Raw genomic sequence first — 20,921 nt, 5'->3', positions numbered from 1 at the left:
TCTTGATGGCCCACTACACCACTGGTTTGCAACCCCTTTTGGTTTTGTAACTTCTCTTTCAGACTACTCTCTGCAAACACTTACAATAACCATGCAGATAAGCAGTTTCTGGAATACTCAAACATCCATGTTCCACTCAGTCAATTTCCCATCTTTCTTTCTGACACCCATGTGAACTTCAAGCCACCTTGACAATATCCATGTTTAAATCCATCAAGCTGCTGTCATGTGATTGGCTAATTAGAACAGGTGGATGTAATGAAGTGGCCAATGGATGCTTCCCTTTTTGTTTTAGCCCTACTTGTGCATAATTTGAAAGAAAAAAAAAGAAGAGTCAAAGATTAAATACAAAAAAGTTCTTTATTTTTCAAATGCTGAACAAGTCATGTGGCCATAATGATGCAGGTGATAAATTCAGAAAGGTTCACCAAACTAAACTGGCTACCATTATCTAAGTTCTAACAAGCAAAGAAATTCATCAACAGTGGAAAAATACATAGAAAACACTCCTGTAATATTAAAATGAACACACTGAAGTGTAGATATCAATTTGTACATTAAGCAGTTAACTGAGGTAAACCAGTTACAGTATGCCAGGTGTGACTTAAGCTAGAAAGCATTTTAGTAGCTTACCTGCTCCATCAATAAATAAGGTGCCCACAATAATTTAGACCTCAAGTGTTTCTATACAAGCAACCACCCTCTTTTTTCTTTTTTTTTTAAACAATTCCTTATTCTAATACATTTACTTAACTTCCTGAGTCATTTTTGTTTAAATGATTTGGTCTTCCTTTCTGAATAAATCTATACACTAACAAAAGCATAAATAAACATCATTGGCAGAAAAAAGGAGATAAAACAGACATGATCATTAATATTTTCCGTTATTTATCCATGTCTGTGCATCTCTAGTTGGGCAGCTTTCTCCTTAAATCTCATGTAAACGTAACATGGCAGTATAGCCACTCGGCTTATGTTTGTGCCTAGTTGGATCTTACTACAACTTGACTCCACAAGTACTGCAGACTGAAGGCACAGTAACATCAGTACTTCATCTTCACTAAAGAACAGTAATAGATCTATTTGATGATGACCTTTGCTAAAACTTTTAATGAAAGTTACAAAGAACCGGCAACATTTCGAAAAAAGTGGTATTTATAGCTTTTTTTCTTCTTTTTTTTTATTTTATTTTAAATAATCATCTACAAAGCGTCGACCGATTCGAGTGGATGGCAGCAGAGTGCTGTAAATCTCGGACCTCTCCTATGAAATACGACTTGTGTGCATTTCTTAATCAAAGCTTCAACAAACAAAGAAAAAGCAGCACAAATGGATCAACAACCACAACTATTTACAGCTTTTGTCTGCGAGACATTTGCAATTGAAATCCTACGGTGCACAAACATCCTAAAACTGGCGACTGAAATGATCATTTACAAGCTTTGAAACCGGACCATTCAGAGAGCTTATGTTTCCTTTGCTTTTGGAGAAATGTGTTTGGCCTCTTCCTATTCAAAGAAAGTCCCAGCTGGCCTCACCAGAGTCACAGCCATTCATCTAATGTAGGGCAGGTTCGATGCACAACTGTACAGAGGAGCGCCGTCGAGGCACTTTGGTAAACAACCAAGAAGGCGGCTGCAGAAGTGGAACAGACCTTTGAATCTATGAATTGTCACTAAGAACTGAAAGGTGCAATTTAATACCACGCAGAAGTCTGCTGCTCTGATTGGTTGCATGTTTACTTGTTGGGGGAAAAAAAAAAAAAGTCAAATTGACTGTTCCAGACTACTTCCCCATTTGCGTATTTGTCTGATGAAACCAGGCTAATTTTTTACAAACAGTGGTTATGGTTACAACACTCCTAGCCAACAAAGTCTATTTCCCTCCATACATTCTCTCTATGTAGTGGAGATAGTGGTTTTTCAGCTCTTTCCTCTTCAGCTTGAACGCATCTGTGACGAGACCTGTCTCCGGGGTCCACGGCTCTGGACTCAGATGCACCTTCACTGGAATCTCAAATCGCTGGAGTTTTACTGTTTGGATGAAGAGTTTTCATGAATTATTTAGTCATCTTCATGCAGAAGTAAGAGCTGGGCAGGGGGGAAAAAAAGACAGCATAACCGTGTCTTACTTTTAGAAGCGACATCCTTGATTTCCCAAAGAACCTCTTTTTCCATTTCGGGGTGAGTGCAGATCTCCTCCCATGTTCCCACTATGCTCCTCTGCTTGGCCAGTTCTGTCAACCTCTTCTGGTTGGGAACCACGAAGCTGATCACGTAGTTCTGGTCACTGCAAGAGTTAAAATTCAGAAATTTTTGATAATTTTACTATGCTAATTGAAATGCAATCACCGCATTTGGAAACGAGGCGTGTTATTGCCGCCGGCTGCAGAGGGTTTGCATAAACAAACAAGACAAACAGGTATCACGTTTGTGAAGCGAGGCTGATTAAAAAGCACGCACGCACCTCAAATTACAACAGGAACACAGCGAGCCTCATTTGTTAAATAAACATGGTAGAAATGTAACTTGATCTCAGTTTTTATATGTTTATGATTCGTTACGTTTCCTCAGCAGATTCCCCATCACGTCATCGCTCACCTGTTTGCGTATGCGCAGATGTTGTCTACAAGAGAGCAGTTTTTCAGAGCCGATTCCACTTTACCGAGGGACACGTACTCCCCGGCCTGCAGTTTGACCAAGTCCTTCTTGCGATCTAAACGTGAGAATGTGTGAAGAAAACGTGTCAACATGTAGAAACCACAAGTGGTGTTTTGCAAACAGCACCACAGGAGGATGGTGTGGAACTGGTTACAGGACAATATACACACCCACTATTTGTAGACAGCCATCTGGGTAAACCTCTCCTATATCTCCAGTACAGAACCATCTCTGACCTTTCTCATCCACAAAAAAGTCCTGATCATTGCTTTCATGCCTGTAGTAACCCATGGTTACGTTGGGGCCGCCTATCAGGACCTCCCCTCTTGGATTTGGCTGGTCTTTGTGGGTGTAGCCACCTGAGTGGGAAGTAAAGTAGCAGGATTCAAAACCTACCATTATCGTGCAATCAAGACATTCTTTTAGTACTGCTCTATCAAGGCAGCATGTGCCAGCATGTTTTTATGTTCTCTTACCTTCCGCCCAGTCTTTGAGTCTGATCTCACAACAAATCAGAGGCGCCCCGACACGACCGGTGCTGATATCAGCAACTGCATTAACGAGACATCATGCAATTCTGTGTTATAATCTCTTGAAATAAATGACACTCAATGGATTGATCAACAAATAGTTTTTTTATGCACACACAAAAAGTAAACAATCAGCATTTTTACAAAACTAAAACCAATTGTTTTAGTTCAGAGAACCTTTTATGGACAACAAATGATCCCTGCCTGAGTTTCCTTTTTGTCTTGTCATTCTATCAGATAAACACTTTTTAAATGTGACATATGACAATGGAAAAATTTGATTGTGAAAAACAAATCTGTTAAGGGAAAAATAAGAGAATGATGCATATTGCACAACAAGCTGATTACACAAGCGTGTACATCCTTAAATCTTTTATGGAAGTACCTTTTGATTTAATTTCAAAGTCTTCTCAGCTAATAGTCTGTTGTCATTTGATAGATTGTGGGTGCACCTCTTTAGCATAGCTTTTATCAGGCTTCCTCCTATGTTGCAAAACTTGGGGGGGGGGGGGGGGGTTAAAGTTGGAAACGTTCCACAGGAATTTACTAATCTGAAGGTTTGCGACAGACAGACATGTGAGAGTGGAAAAACTGGTGGGCAAATCTAAGGGTCTTTGAGCCTGACACAGAACCATCCTTAACAGGGCTGCACACTGTGGACAGCGACACTGAGGAAGATGAGCTGGATGTTGAGGAGGGAAATATAGAGGATGTTGATGGGAGGAAAAGGAAGAGCTCATTGACTGAAAAGGTTTGGAAAAAATGTAGAACAAGTCATTTTGCCTTTTGATTGGGTGGAAGGGTTAAGTAATATTTCCTCAACATTCATGCTTCTTGACTGCGTCATCTAGAGACGCGGCCTGGAGTTACATGACCTTTTATTTTCCCTCGAGCCCTTATTTTTTTAATGTACCTCTGTTCTTACCTGTTATAAGGCGGTGCCTGTAAAACTGGCTGTGTGACCGGAGTTAAACTTGGTTCTGTAGTATTCTTTTGTCATTAATGTTACGTGTCTCCATGTGAAACCTTGGACGAGCCGGCTTGAACTTTGAATTTCCCCTTGGGGATAAAGTATCTTTGATTTGATTTTTATTTTCAGTGAAAGAACTGATTGTTCAGCATGACAATTTAAGTTCTACTTCTAAATAAAATCTATTGAAATTTTCTCTTTAATTGTTTTATTTTGTACAGATGTCTACTTCAAAAAAAAAAAAAAAAAATCTTTAAATTTATCTTTGGATATGATACAGTTTGTTGAAATTATCCCCAAATTTAAGTTCATTCCCATAATTTTAATGAAAATTTTTCCAGTTTATAATATTTTCCCCAAACTCCCCAGTTTAACTTCCAATGGAAGGTTTCTGGAATTAACTGGAAATTTTCCTCCCATTTGTAACCCAACTCCCTCGCACATTTTCTGTTGGATTTAGATCTAAACAGTATCATTTACATTTAGTTTTCCTTTTGTGAAGCCACTCTGGTTTGTTTAGGTCTGCTTGGGGTGTTGTTGCAGTGGAAGGTGAAATTCCCTTTTCAGCTTCTGGGTTATAATAACCTCCCTCTTGACTGAAGCCCAGTTCCAGTCAAGAAAGCAACCCTAAAGCATGATACTGCCACCACTGTGCTTAACCATGGGTATGGTGTTCTTTTGGTGAAACAGTGTTTGATTTTGCAAGCGGAGGAGTTGTAGCCCAGAAAAACACATTTTCCAAGATGTGTTTGGGAGACTTTTATTTTGCTTTATTTTATTTTGCAAACTGGAGTTTGGCTGGGATATGTAGTCGTTTAGCCAGAAAAAGCTTTATCTTTCAACACTAGACGTGGAGAATACTAGAGATTGTTTGCAGTTCATCAGTATCGCCGTGGGCTTATGGAGGAGCCTTCTTGACCAGTTTTCATCCTGTCTTACTGTAAATCAACTTTGGGTGGAAGAAAACTGATAGCTGGTGTGTACTGAGGACAACTGAATGCGGTGTTTAAACCAAAAAGTACATCAACAAAGCACTCGTTTGAGATTGTGCACATTCAACCAGCTTCTTGTATGTTTGATTTCTAAAAAAAAAAAAGAAAAAAAAAGAAAAAAAAAGAAAAAGTTTTTAAAATTGAATTGCGCTTGTTATAAATCACATTGAAAAGGTGGGAAAAGTTTAATTATTCATTTCATTTAATTAACAGCACAAAAATGGGCATTTTAGTAGGAGTCTGTTCTCTTTTATATCTACTGTATTTGATTTGTATAGAAGGTTTTATATGCATGTAGATGCATTTTTGTATAAATACTGAGATTCTAAACATGTCTTTTCCAACCCATTGTTGCACTTTGTATCATGTCAAAGTACATGAGCAGATGAGAGAGTTGAAGTTAATCTACTGCAGATGCATCAGAGTCATCAAGGAAGACAGAAAAAGTGCAGTAACATATGTGTTCTTGCACATGTTGAGCCAATGTTGCATAATTCAACGCTCTTAACGGACAGTGCTGTTGTCACTCAGCTGATTTTACAATGCTGGCTTTATTTGGGTAAGGACACAGTGACACTTGATTGATTTAACTGCCTCAGCTTGTTTTGTGTCAACAGTGGAACAGTTGCAGGTTAACAAGGACGTCTTTTTTTTTTTTTCTTCCTTACCCTACTGTATACCCTGTTTATATCAAACAAAACTATTACTCTCTATGGTACTTTTGATAACATATTCATAATTATAATCAGTACCAACTAACATTAAAATTAAAATAAAGCCAGTCTAAGTTAGCTGTCATCCATGTTCTATATAACATGTTTACAGTGAGTGTAGATACGAGGGGTGGGAAAATCAAATCGAAAAAACGACTTTCGGGATTTTTTGCTTCACCATTTTAAAATTGATTTTTTTTAAATTTAAAAAAAAAAAAAATAATCCATAAAATTTTTGTCATTTTTATTGATCTTTTTACTTTTCTCCTTGGGCATTAATGCAGCAGAATGATTGTCTAGCTACTGTGTTGGTTTTTTTTTTTTTTTTTTTCAAATCTAATTTAAATCAAGAAAAATGACAAAAAGTTTTGTAAATTTTTTTTTGTTTTAGTCAAAAAAATAAGCAATATTGGGGAATTATGAGAATCGCAATTTAAATTGAATCGGGACGAAAACATATCGTCACAGCCCTAGTACATACTGTTAAATGCTGAGATTAAAAGACACAATCAGCCTCAATAAAACAGATGAGACCATTCAGAAATAAACCAAAAAAGAAAAAAAAACCAACCCATTTCTTTAAATACACTTTGCATATTTGTGACTTTGATCATTCATTATGCTTTTACAGAACACTGATATCATATTACTTCACATCATACCTTCTGTGATAGTGCCGGCTCCACAGGTTTCAGTCAGACCGTAGCCCTGCCCCACTGGACAGCAGAAACACACATTCATAAATCTCTGAGTGGCTGAGGATAGCGGCGCTCCTCCAGACAGCATCATCCTCACCCGCCCACCCAGCAGCTTCTTCACTTTCCGGAACAACAAGCTGCAAATACACATTACAGACAGTTTGATATGAAGCTCAAAATGAACAGCAGGACCATGTCAGAGGATGAGCAGTAAAGGAAAAAGGGAGGTTTCTTACGCATTGCAGAGGGGTGCGTCATAGCCCCTCTTGACCTGCTCCAGTTTATATTTGTAGCCAAGCGTAAACAGCGTCCTCTGAACGTAACTCATTTCCTGCACTTTGCTCATGACGTTCTTGTTGATGCGATCCATGATTTCCTTTAAAGGAGATAATGTATAGGTTATTTAGTTATGGTTTGGAAAGAGAAAAAACAAATTAATGTGAGTGAAAATGCTCATTTAAAGTTAAGAGAAGAGTAGCGACTACTGTAAAGCAGGACTCTTACTGGCACGGCTGCCATCAAGGTGGGTCTGAGAACAGTGCAGTCTCCTTTGCTTCCTTTCTTTATCTTGGTGGACTGAAGAGAGCAGGTACAAAAAAAGTGATTAAAAAAGTGGTTATATTATGATTAAACCGACAATGACAGAAAGGAGTGTTGGTAGTTTTACCCACTTAGATGAGTAAGAAATAGATGGAACTTATTACCTGGTCTGACAGCGTTTGAGGGGATGAGTAGCCGATTCGGCAGCCGTATGTGACACAAGAGATTTCAGCTGTCATTTCCAGGACATGAGCCAGGGGCAGATAGGCTATGTAAGTATCATCAGGCCTAACATTAAAAGAAAAAAAAAGTTGAAGGTCAGCAGCTTCCACAGACTTTCTCTTCCTCTTTCAAATGTTTACAAAGTGTAGTTCCTTCATTGTATCTGTACCATCTACCTCCTTACACCTCAGGACAGCTGGTGATCTTTATTAACGTCCAGCTTTATCTGGAAAATCAGGCCGTCATCTTCCTGGCAGTGCATATCTTAGCATTTTTTCTCCTAATGTTCTACTCACCCAAGACCGGGGATGCGTTCGCACTGGCCGGTCATTCCTGCTATTAGGTTACGGTGGATGATCATGACTCCTTTGGGTCTGCCTGTGGAACCACTGGTGTACATCACCACTGCCAGATCGGACGGCTCGGGCTTCACAATTGCCCTATTTGCTGCAGGACAAACAAAACAAAACAATTATTGTCTTCAACTGTATGAGGCTTTTCCAAGCCTGAATTTGACTAAGCAGCGCGACTGTAGCAAATGAGAGAAATGCACACCGTTCTCCGGCAGCGTGCCCAGCTCTCGTACGGCCTGCATGCTGTGGATGGAGAGCCCTGCTGGGTAGCCTTCTGTGTTCAGTTTCTTCTGGTCCACGTAGATCACGTGCTTCAGTTTGGTGATCTGTGGCAGCACGTTCTGGAGGGAGAAAACAGACAACGCTGGTATCACGATGCCCAGTGACAAGTATTTGAAGAATCCATATTCCTTGGTATTCATTAAGACTGGTTTTTAAAGTAGAATTCAAGTTGTACTAAATCAGAGGTGTCCAGCTCAGGGCCACAATCCTGTAGGTTTTCAATGTATCCCAGTTCCAACGCACCTGACTAGAATGAATCAGTCACTGTGCAGAACTTTATTGGCTGTTGGATCCGATTAATGTGAACCAGGTGTGTTGAAAAAGGGATATATAATTATATATATATATATATATATATATATATATATATTATATATATATATATATATATATGAAACCTGACAGACTTCGGGCACCCCTGTACTAAGTAGTACATGTAGTGTCTTGAAGTGCAAAGAGCTATAGTAATGTATGCATCCTTGTTTAGGCAGCATTATTAACCGGGTTTTCCGGCTGTTTCCGAAGCCTCAGGTTTTGCATTTTGGACACACTTGTCTTTTTTTTAAAAACTATTTTAATAGAAACTGTATGAAAGGAAGGGTTGAAACAGACAAAATCTAAAGACTCAACCCTTATTCATATGATAACATCTTGTGAATAACAAGGTGGCCTCACTCTACAGCACACCCTTCTATGTCCGTTTCAGTTCATACTCAGTTTGTTCATGGCTCCTCTTTCTGATTCACCATTTCCTGATCACATGACCGCTTTTCCAAAAGTAAACAATGATATCAGGATTTACTAACAGTGGAAAATTCAACATGGATCTCGAGTTTCAGGCATTGCTGTACTTGTTTTCCAAGCTTAGAGCTACTATGCAAAAAAATCTGCATTATATCAACCTGCTATTGTCAACACATGAACTTCCAGCATCTGCATGATGACATTTTTTCTAGTCAAACTTTTTTTTTTTTTTTTTTACATCAAAACAGATTAGCTTATAATTAACTAAGATACCTAAATCATCTAAAGCTCTATTCATTTCTCTTATGCATCTGTGGACAATATACTAAATTAGTTTACAAAATGAATGACTTACTTGGACACAAATGATCATCTCATGATGATAATTATCAAGACATAAAATTTCTTTTTAAAGAGCCTCAGCTCCAAATCCTGGAAAAAAGGGCAGTGCTAAACATGTGCTTTAAGAGATTAAATTACTTTTAGTTTAGTCTCAAGCAGTTCCGCGCTGGTAACCAGATGTGTAACTCCAGTCTCATTCAGTCCAAATGCAATGGCATCCTCTCCCAGAGTGGCGTAGAATGTCACCACTGCAATGAAGAAGAAAGCTCTGAGATTAAAGCAAATCTGACCAGTAGTGAATTCATAGTTTGCAGCATGAAAATCTTGTGCTGTTCACGTTGTTGTGTACTTACATGGGAAGTTGCGCCTGAAGCATGCCTGGGCAGTGATCATCCACTCTGCTCTGGTTTCACAGAAGATTGCAATGGTGTTTTTGGGCTGCTGACCGAGGGCTGCCAGTCCACTACCAAATTCACTCACTACAGCATCCAATTCATCATAGGACAGCCACTGATACTCTCCCAGGATCAGCTTAAAGGAAAAAAATGTCTGTTTCAGCATCTTTCTAATTTCTAAAGTCTCTTGTAAAAAAAAAAAAAACCTGAATAAGGTTTAGACATCCTTACCTTTTTAAAAATCTTCCCATTGGGCTGAATCTCATTCTCCTCGCTCAGTACATCTCTGGTGCCGAGGCAAGGAGATTCTCCAAAGCGCTGCACGGCATGCTTGAACAGCTTATCCAGCGTGTCTTTGCCTGGGAAGTCTTCTGTGGCCAGAGACTCAAAGTGGTCAACTGAGCGGTAGGGTCCCTCTGGACAGCCGGAAGTGGAACGGGCCTTTATTCGCTTGGACAGAGATTTTCTCTGGTTGGCTCCAGTGATGCAGTACCAGGGGAGGAAGGAGAGGATGGAGTACAGCCATATCAGAAGGTGAAGTGGAAAAAGGAGGATAGACTGAAGAGTGGAGTTCATCTGAACGCCCATATTGTTCTCTGGCAGTATATGCAGAGGGTAACGGAGCCTCAGTTGTGATTGGATAAGTCTTGATTCGTGTGAAGTCTCCAAAAATATTTGAGGAGTGCAAGGACGAGCAGTCTTGATTTGAAGGAGAAAAGTCTTCCGGCACAGCGTTACGGTCCCACGGCAGTATTATGAAAATAATTGGTTGACTTTTTCCCACTCCGTTACCTAAAAAGGATGCCAGAAAAAAACAGATTATCAGGAAAAGATGGTTGTTTACATGTTACGCAGTCATATCTTTTATTTTTATAAATTAATTTCAGACAGGTTAAAATACTTATACAGTCTTAATATGCCTACATATATACATATATCTACATATTTGCATGCCTTTATACATATAGCCTCTAACATAACCCATATACTTAGGTAACAAATTTAAGAATTTAAACTTTTTTTTCCCACAAGATTAACAGCGATTAAGAAAAAAAACAGAAGAAAAAAGCAAATTACTGTTGGACAAAGCTCTTTTTGCACCCAGGGTGACTGTTTTACATTAGTCATAACCACATCCATCAGCCTTACCTCTCCCCTGTCCCAAAAGACTTCTGTTTACCCATCAACTTTCAGTGCTTTACTGTACAAACAGCCTTCAAAAGAACAAGCTATTCAACGGTGAAAGTCGCTTCGCTTTGTAAAAACATCTGCCTCGCCTTCTTCAATAAAGGACAGGCTGTCTTAAAGGTCTGAGGGATGAGGCAGTGTTGAGACATTTAACCAGATCCACTGCCGTCCAATGACCAAAGCCCTGTGAATAATGCTGAAGAGGATAGATCTGCAGACAACCAATGGTAATACTCTTGAGGCTCACCCCACTCAGTGGTCAGGGAAAGGCAACTTCAGGGCAAGCTCAACTGGTTCATGACCTCATAAACCAAAGGAGGTGAAGGAGTTAAACGTGGCTAAGTTATGTTGTACTTTTATAGAGAATACTCCTTTAATGACACAAGCAGCTGAACACAAGTTCAGGAATACAATGGCAACATGTAATATCCAGCTTGCAGCTGCTCACAATTATCTGGACAGCTGTACCATGTCAGAAAATAGAAACTCCAACTACACTTGACAGGGAAAACTAACATTATCCTTATAGTATTTTGACAAGTTGCATCAACCTGGAAGAATATTTCTTCAGAAAAAGTCTCATATGACTCAGGAGGGCTACTCTGAAGATGATGATTCACCTTTCAATGTCAAAACACACCCAGAGATGCATTTTATCACCCATCCTCCCTTTAATTTAAAAAAAAAAAGAAAAAAAAAAAGCTATATTTAAGGGTAAATATCTAAACAAATGGCGTTCACCCATAATCATTGGTGATTTAGTTTCATGTCTAACACTGAAAACACACGTGTGGCCTATTTTCTAATGATGACACACCTGTTTCTGAAGTCAGCAACGTTCACGGACTTCAGAAACACGTTTTCTTTCGAATAAAACTAATCTGATAACCGATCATTTAAATGACCTCGTTTCAAAACATCAGCATTGAACTCAAGAGGAAATATTGTCGCTCGTCTGTCTTTTAATCAAGAGGATGTGATAAAACTCGAGCAAATTTGCGGAGATATTGCAAATAACGGATACACGCGAATGAGCCATTTCCATAGCAACGCTACGTTTCCGTTTTAGCAGCAAATTACGTTATAAAATCACCATTTAAAATCAAGTTTATTATGATTCTCATCATAATTTTAAAAAATAAAATAACACATAAACTCCCAAATTCCAGCAAAGACTACAAGAGAGGAATGTTCCAGAAGACAGTCAGAATAAGATCACATGTGAGAGAAAATTCACATTATAACGCAGTGGACTAATAATGGGTGAAGAGCGGGATGGCAGACACGACAAAAGCCGCCACACACACCTCCTCCTGCCATTGAGCAAGTTAGCTGGCAAAGATGTGCCTTAAACCTGCCCACACAAATTAACTCGAACATAAATCAATAAAGGGATAAGGCAGTAATAAGCTTACAGTGATACCCTTCTTAACTGGCAGGCTTGTGGCATTCTTACCTTCAGCGGCGCTGAAACCCGGTCAGTCGTTTCTCAACCCAGAAATGACCGAAAGTTACCTTTTCGGCAAGACCGAGAAACCCGGAACTATACGTCATCTGATTCCATATTTCTCGTCCAATGAGAAGCCGAGAGGGAATTGCTTCCCCCCCCCCCCCCACCCCCACACACACACACACACACACACACACCCCTCCCTCTCTCTTACGTCAGCAAGAAAACGAATACAACAGGAAGTCTGTGGGTCTGACAGATGTTGCTGTAATTCACTGTTCTGTCAAGGTTGTTGCTTCTTTTTATAGTTTTATGTAATCGAGATCAATAAATATTTCCATAGAGTAAACGCTCACACACACATACACACACATAGATAGATAGATAGATAGATAGATAGATAGATAGATAGATAGATAGATAGATAGATAGATAGATAGATAGATAGATAGATACTTTATTCATCCCCGGGGGGAAATTCAAGGTGTTTCAACAGTTTATTTAAAAAATAAATAAATAGATTAAATTAAAAATGAATATTAAACAGTCTTCTTAATGCTGGAATAAAGGACCTCCTGAATGTCTCAGTCCTGCATCAAAGAGAGATCAGTCTCTCACTGCAGCTGCTCCTCTGTCCTGTCAGGGTATTATGGAGGGGATGTTTTTTATCATCCAAAATACCCTGAAGTTTTCTCGTCATCCTCTGCTCCACCACAGCCCTGACAGGGTCCAGACTACTGTCTTGTGTGACAGCGTTCAGACTACAGACATCCCAGAGACTGCTCTACAGTTTTAGATCACCTTGGATGGACACAGCCTGTTTATTGTTAAGGACGGCAGGGAGCCTCAGCTACGACAAATATATTTTCCTGCTCCAACCACAGTCTCTGGATCTGACGGGTTTGACACCTTTCTACTGGTCAGTGTTGCAGGCCTGGCGGGTATTTTTCCTTCAGTGGGAACCCAGGAGCTGTACTTCTGGGTTCTGGTTGTTTGAGGAGCCCCTGCTTGGAAACAAACTCTTTTCTTCTTCGATCCTCACATCGGTCTCTCCACCTTTCTAGATGAGGGAGGCAGGCTGTGTCAAACTGGGCCACCTCCTGAAATCCTCGGTTTCTACCCTGGCTGGTCCGCTGCGGATACACTCAGATCCTGCTTGACAGGCTGGTACAAGTCTGTACTTCTTTACCGGGACACTGAGAGCATTTGCTGAAAGCCGTACTCTGTTTGACCAATGGGATGAGTATGAGTATGTCTTCCCCTCTCTGGTAGTTTCTCCTGCAATAGAGCAGTGGCAGGAGAACCAAGAACTTCTATTGACTTTTCAGACACCAGAGCTGGGTGAGTTTGAGGGGCTGGGCCCTGTATCTCATCAGCATGAAGGTTTCAAACCTACCCTCTCAGGCGGCTGTCAGGGGGTCAAGGTGGACTGAGTTTTTTGGCTCTAGGACATCCCCTGGGGTATACTGATGGTCCCTGTACAAACACCCCATTGATTAACGGTCTGATGACCTTCAGTGGAGGGTTGTGCACAGGGCCATAGCCACTAACAGGTACCTGGCACATCTCGATCCAAACACAAGGCCTGAGTGTCCTTTCTGTTTCCAGTTAGAAACGGTTCACCATCTTTTTGTCCAGTGTTCACGGCTGATGGGTTTGTTTGAGCTTCTGAGGGGCTTGGTTCAGGGGTTTGGAAAACAGTTTTCTTTCAGATATTTTATTTTTGCTCCTCAGTACTCGGTGTGCAAAAATCTGTTTACTCACTGTTAAACCTGATCTTTGGTGAGGCCAAGCTGACAATTTGGAAAACCAGAAAGAACAGGATCAACGGTTAGAGGATCGGCTCAGGGTGGAATTAGATTTTCTTTTAGTCTCACAAAAGGTTGGAAGAATTTGTGGATTTTTGGGGTATACACACACACACACATATATATGTGTGTGTGTATATATATATATATATATATATATATATATATATATATATATATATATATATATATATATATATATATATATATATATATATATATATATATATAAAATTATATAATTATATATATAAATTTGAAAAAACTAAACAATTCTCTGTAACTATACACAGAACATTTTGTAGACCCCAAAGGTCCACAAACTCCTCCAACCTGTTGTATATATATGCAGTTATGCATTGTGTGTGTATATATATATATATATATATATATATATAGTCATAATAACCTGCTTAAGAACTTGGTTTCATTTCAAAGTAAATTTAGAGGGAAACTGGTGTGTCACTAATTTAAAACTTAATCAGACCAACATTTTCACAACAGAAAATAATATAAAACATACTATACCTGCAAAAATATATTACATGTGTTAAAACTGTGTAGTTTAAGATATATCTACATTTTCTATATATGAACATAATATATGATCAACATTAGCATAAAGTATATTTATATTGAAGTTAACCTCAAGTGGTTAGAAAGTGACAACACTTTTTATTGGAATACAGGAAACCAGGACTAAACTGGATGTCCTGATGCAACACAATGTGTATACTTGCTTTGTCGAATAAAAACAAAATAATTATATGAAACTTTTATTTTGCTTGTCATTGTTCTTGATTTCTGTTAGGAAAAAAACACAACACAGTAGCCAGATCATCATTCTGCTACTATAATGCCTAAGAAGACAAGTAAAAAGATCAATAAAAACATTAAAAATGACAAAAATTTTATAAAGGATTATTTTTATTTATTTGAAAAAAAAAAAGAACAAAAAAATCAATTTTAAAATTGTGAAACAAAAAAAAAAATCCTGATTTTCGATTCGATTTTCCCACCCCTAGTGTATAACAGGGTTTTACAAAAGCACAATAATAAATAAAGAAGTAAATAATGCACAACTGTGATTTTACATACCCAGGTCTCTTATATTTAAATGTGTTCGATAACTATTTCATTTCAATAAACTTTTGACTTTAATATTGACTCAGACATGTTTCAACTAAAATGGACAAATGATTGTATATGATATACTTCTTTTTATTTTTGTTGGTTTTCTTTAAACGTTGGTTTAGTACAATCATAATCCCACTAGAGGATACATGTGTGGTGATAATGAACATACTCATTCGGCTTTTTTGGAATATAAACAGACGTGTAAACAGGGCTTTCCTGGCTACTTGTAATGTAACAACCTGTCACCCCTTTAGTTGTACAAAGCGATTAACTGTACTTTTAAAGAGGATACAGTCATAAGAATCTGGTTAAGAACCTGTTTATGATTTATAACAAATACACAAAAATGCTTCTGTCAAATGAAATGAAATGTGAACATATCAGAACAACATTTTCTCAGTAAATAAATATATAAACAACATCTTGTATGTACTGCATATGAGTTTTATTCAAACATACATACTTGCCCCTAAGTATTTGTATCAATGTTGCCCTCAAGTGGTTAGAAAGCAAAAGCACTTCATTGTTTGAAAACAAGAAACTTTTCTCCCCTCTTTCTTGTACTTTGTTTTTATAAAATATAAGTGTACACACACACACACATATGTATGTGTGTGTGAAAAATAACATAAAAGGAAAAATAACTAAAAATTTGCAAAAATATAATTTAGTAGTATAAAACACTGTTTTTTCATTTAATTGAGTTGAAGATAAAAACAGACAAACAAATTAGACAAATTAGAGCATTTTTCTGTTGAACAGTGGGACAAAATACCTGTCAACAGGTGCAGAAGTCTGACTAAGAGGAACAGAAAACACTTGACTGTAGCAGAAACATTAAAGGATTGCTCAACAAAATATTAGTTTATGAGTGATGTAATACGTAATAAATTATCTTATTTGTTTGCTTTTAAAACAAATATTTCCATTGAACCGGAATTAGAAAATAATGTAATGATTTTCATAAAATGTTTATTTATTATTACTTTAGTCAATTTCTGCTTATTTTAGAGGCAGCTGTTTTTTCTTCCTTCTTCAATGAGAGGGTGTATATATATATATATATATATATATATATATATATATATATATATATATATATATATATATATCCTAACATATCTGCTCTCACATTGATTTCTGAGTCCAGGCCTCTGCGCATGACGTGCTCGTGAGGGAATTTCAGCCACTTGATTCAGGTGGTAAAGTGATCCGTGTAAAAACTTGTAAGATAGCAGCTCTCGAGGACTGGCCTTGGACACCCTTGCTGTAAGATGAATATCGGAAGCAAATACGATGAGTTCTGCGTGACAAACGTGCACTGCTTGTTCCAGCCATTAATGCGTATGGGGGGCAGCGTTATCAAGTAACTGACCAAAGTTGGAGGTGCGTTTGTTTTTCTAACCAGAGGAACCTTGAATTGCAGTTTCCTCACTCCCTTCTTTGCATGTAGAAGGGAATTGTCATAAAGGCAGAAGTAACCTGTTAGTTTGATTTAAATTAGACTCATATTTACAACTTAATCTTTGTATTTACATCTGAACATGCTGCATGCCCTTGATTTTTAAGAATTTTATTAAAATTCGTGTGCAGTTACATTATTTTAAAACGTTTTTGGATGTAATCATATCAAATATAGGCTTTGAAGCGGTTTCTATCACTTTGTCTAAAATAAAATATCAAGTTTAACAGTCACGGGAATTTGACCAAAAACGTCATTGTTAGCACCGCCCTCGCGACACGTCTGAGAAACAAAAACAATCGCGACGCATAGTTATTGCCCCACGTGTCACAGCGCTGCTGCACAAAAACATCACGGGTGGCGTCTGCAGCTGCGTGTGCTACAAATACAGCACATGGTAGCGTTTGGAAGCTGTTTGTAGACGCGGACTGACTTCGTAATCCCATCTTATTTTGACTCTGACTTTAAAAATTACGTGGTTTAAAATCAACTTCAACAACACTTTGCCACGAACTTTGAAGCATCTTTTTCGTGTGGAAAATTAAGGCGAAGTAGAGGAATTTCCACTTTGTAGCAGCCACCTCAAAAGCTAGCATGTCGACTGGCCAAAAGCAGGTTAAAAGCTGCCCAATTCCCACCAGGGTCCTCACCCTGAAGGACTGGTCCCAGCTGCCAGACTGTTACAGCCAGACACCCGGAGGGACCCTTTTCTCCACCACACCTGGAGGTAAGAAGATGGAAATATATTGACTTTTTGTTACTGTAAACAAGTTAAGGACCTTTTATTTTTATATTCTTTAACTTGATTTTTATTTTTTAATAAATAAGCTAGAAAGTTTGTATTTTGCTTAATTTGTTTGTTGTTGATGCAAACTTTCACATCTTAATAACAGGCTGTAAACAATGCAACGCATGCGCAGTAGTGTTAACATGCCTGACCATTTACCCGATTTTCCAGCAGAACGACCAATTGAGGCTAAAAGTCGGGTAAAATACTTTGCCACTACACACTTCATACCTCATATTGTCTACATGTGCCCTATGAACACATTCAGTCCTAACAAGCATATCTTTAACCTTTTATAAAAGTGTTTTTCTTTTTCACCGGTTTTCACTTGGCAAAAATAAGCCCAGTGATTTTTCTCATTTTGGGTTTTATCCTCTTTTCTTGTGGATGGGGAAAAAAGTTTCCCCCACACATCAAGGTCTGCTAAAACATTGAAAACATTGTCTGAAGACAACAGAGGCAGTCCAACTCGTGACCTAGAGAGGGTATGTGTGTCTAGCTGACTGTACAGCTGTGTGATTGGCCTGTGCATCATGGTGGAGTTGGAGGCTGTCCTATCCTCGCTGCACAGTTTGAGGAACAGTAAAGAACATTATGTACATTTTTTTTTAAAGGACTGGGGAATAAAATGTTTAATTTGTGGGGAGTGGATTATAGAAGGTAAACATGGTGCAGGGAGCTGCAACACGGGGGTTCTGACAGACTGTCAGTGTTTTTTTTTGTTTTTTTTCTGTTTTGTTGGCATAACCACTCCACATGCTAACACTACCTTGCTATGCATTGGTTCCTCCTATGCATTACACTCCAGCCCCCTTCTGTCTGAGGGTGGCATCCTTTTTGTGGGATGAACTATATAACATGCGGTTGTTACATAACTTGTTTTTCCTTGAAGTAGGGTTGAACTGGTACTGAATGTAACGGTTCAAACTCCAGCTGAAAATAATATGAGCAACCGACCACTCCTAAGTCCTGTCCTGATTTCACTTTTTGCTGTAACTCATTTATAACATTGTTTGGTTTAGGGTTGGGTTCAGTTGAAATAATGGCAAAAAAACACATGCCTATAAACTGAAGGGATAGTATAGACAATAAATCATGTGGGTGATTTGGGGGAAACAAAAAAACCTTAAAAGTAAACCATAAAAAAAACAAAAAACAAAACTTGGTTATATAGAATTTGGAGGGATTCCCCCAGTCAGGTTCAAGCTTCTACTATGAAACTGTAAAGATTGAGGGTTGTTTTATGACACCTGACCCCTCTATTTTTCTGTTCCTCTTTCAAACACAGGTACCCGCATTATCTACGACAGGAAGTTCCTCTTGGATTGTCGAAACTCTCCTCTTGCCCGGACCCCTCCATGTTGTCTGCCGCAGATCCCTGGAGTAACGGTACCAGCCACACACTCCATGGGGAAACTGCAGGACCTCAAAGAGGAGGCAGAGGAGGAAGAGAAAGATATTGCAGGTACATATTGACTCATCTTCTATTCCGAACAATGTTTGTAATGTAATTCATAAGAGCAGTTGTTGCTGGATCAAACAAGCTTTAAGGCATTCAGAGTTTGTGTATGGCACATTCATGTTCAAGACAATCCAAAGTGTTTTACATATAACATTGAAAGCAGTACAGCAGGAAGTATTAAAAACAAAAAAGAAAAACTAAAATAAACTGCATGAAATAAAAGATAGCGTGTAGTTTGATCTCATTATGTTGACTTGTTAAATCCAAGTTTTTAGTTTATTCTGAAAAAAGACATTTAAATAATAATGCCTGTTTTTGTGAAATTAACAGAATTTAAAAAAAAAAAATCTTTTTATCATTTTCCCCTATTTGACAGTGACAAACTCCCACGCCTTGTTAGCAACTGATTGGTAAACTGTTGTTTTACCAAAATGCCACAGAAGTACGTTAGCAATGGATTTTCAGTAGTTCAGCGTAATGGTGCTGTGTACTGCCCCCCACAAGTGACCTCCAATATTCAAGTTTTAGGCTGCAGCAGGATTGTGTTGTTTGCTTAAAGTATATACAGAGACAGAGCTGAACGTTGGCGTATATGTAAGGGTACACAGCAAGTATATCCAAACCCTAAACAAACGTGGCGCTACATTATTTACTCACTCTGTGGTCTGTTAAGGTGTGGTTGTGTTTGGGGAGGAAAAACCCGCCTGTTTGACGTCCCTTGTTTAATCTACTCTGCTTTTCTGTCCCCCAACAGATGACAGCCAGTTTGAGATGGACATCTGAGCTCCAGTATTACCTCCTGTGGAGAGTTATTGGTTTAAATACCTTTCAAGGTCATTAATGACTGTAAAACATTAAATTTAGAGCTTTCTTGTTAAATGTTTTTTTTTTTTTTTTGAGGAACTAGCAGAAGACGTAGGGTTTTTTTCACCCTATTAAAAATAAGTGTGATGGATGTTGAAATGGTTTTGAAATTACATTGGGTTGATTTGGTTGCTCACTTTGGAGCTACAGAAGGATGGGAAAAGAAATCATTTTGATTTGACTTCTTTTTTTTTTTTTTTTTTTTTTTAAATCTTTTTGTAAATATGAAACTTGTACTATGGACCCTTTTTTAAGTTCAGGAAGGTATTACATGAAAAGATGTATAGAGGGAATGTTAAGTGCATGCCATTGGTTATCTTTTATTCACCCTCTCCCCACAAAGGAAGGCTTAATTTCTTTGTGTAAAAGCAAAGTGTTTCCTGATTTTGGGGGTTAGAGGCTTAAAAAAAAATCAGCTCTTACTTTGTTTTGTATGAAAAGAGTGATATATGAGCATTTCAAATAAAGGCTGTAATTGTCAACACCTTTTGACTCTTTCTGTTTTCAGCTACAGTTAAAACACAAATACTAACCTGTCAGTGACATAATGTTATTGACCTTTATCTTATCGTGAAGATCCAGTATCACAAAGAGCTGAACTCGACGTCATGGGTGCATCAAGTCTGATTTATATCACGCTGAACACGTTTCAACTGGAAGGGGCCTCATTCAGTTAATGTACAATGCTGCATTTTAATTAAACGTTTAACGTTTGTTAGCTTAGGAACACAAATAATGTCCCCAGGTTGATTTGATCTGGGAAATTTATTTGTGCGAAAGTGTCAAACTAGAAAAATCCCAGTAGATCTTATTTGTCTCGTTAACTTGGTCAAAACCATTTAAATCTTTGATTTTGCAATAAAGATGGAGTTTTTACCAATTCCAGATTTAGGCTGAAGGAGGATAATTTACTTTTACATAAAATAAATAATTTTATCATATTTTTACATTAAAAAAGCACAACAGTTTAGCAGCAATATCTTTTATGTTCTGAATTTTTTATCAAGTTGAATGACCAGCTCACTATTGAGCACTGGTATGGTCTTTATAGTACTTTTTCCCAATGTGTATTTTGGAATAAAAACTTTAAAAAAAAATTTTTTTAATACCATTTTTTGTGTTGAATGTCTTCCATGAAGGAACGTGAATACCGGAGTCCTCGTTTAGTTGTTAATCATATAATTCGATTCAGAATTTGACCACAAGACAATATTGGATTAACTTTATACTGCAGTTTTAAAGTGAAATATTCAAGATATTCAATGTTGAATCCATTATTAAAACTCTGCATTCCCACTCTGGTGGTGGCAAATGAACTGGTG

General features: G+C 38.0%; 2 protein-coding genes across 2 annotated transcripts; one reads left to right on the top strand and one right to left on the bottom strand.

Annotated features, from left to right (window-relative positions):
* Positions 1–394: 394 nt before the first annotated feature.
* acsl4a (acyl-CoA synthetase long chain family member 4a) lies at positions 395–12,145 on the bottom strand. Its single transcript, XM_079250285.1, has 15 exons — positions 12,086–12,145; positions 9,673–10,233; positions 9,400–9,577; positions 9,185–9,294; positions 7,881–8,019; positions 7,622–7,772; positions 7,268–7,391; positions 7,068–7,139; positions 6,800–6,939; positions 6,528–6,700; positions 3,137–3,211; positions 2,831–3,019; positions 2,601–2,715; positions 2,132–2,289; positions 395–2,033 (listed from the first exon to the last, which is right to left on the bottom strand). Exons 2-15 carry the CDS (start codon positions 10,027–10,029, stop codon positions 1,876–1,878), a joined length of 2,139 nt encoding a protein of 712 aa, XP_079106411.1. The 5' UTR covers positions 10,030–10,233; positions 12,086–12,145; the 3' UTR covers positions 395–1,875.
* Positions 12,146–16,870: 4,725 nt separating this feature from the next.
* eif4ebp3l (eukaryotic translation initiation factor 4E binding protein 3, like) lies at positions 16,871–20,061 on the top strand. The gene is made up of 3 exons (XM_079250492.1): positions 16,871–17,213; positions 18,562–18,738; positions 19,490–20,061. Exons 1-3 carry the CDS (start codon positions 17,081–17,083, stop codon positions 19,516–19,518), a joined length of 339 nt encoding a protein of 112 aa, XP_079106618.1. The 5' UTR covers positions 16,871–17,080; the 3' UTR covers positions 19,519–20,061.
* The last annotated feature ends 860 nt before the right edge of the window (positions 20,062–20,921 follow it).

This window comes from Telmatherina bonti, assembly GCF_933228915.1.
Source record: "Telmatherina bonti genome assembly, chromosome: 12".
NCBI classification, from domain to species: Eukaryota; Metazoa; Chordata; class Actinopteri; order Atheriniformes; family Telmatherinidae; genus Telmatherina; species Telmatherina bonti.
The sequence above is the reverse complement of the archived record's forward strand: the minus strand, read 5'-3'. Positions and strand labels throughout refer to the sequence as shown.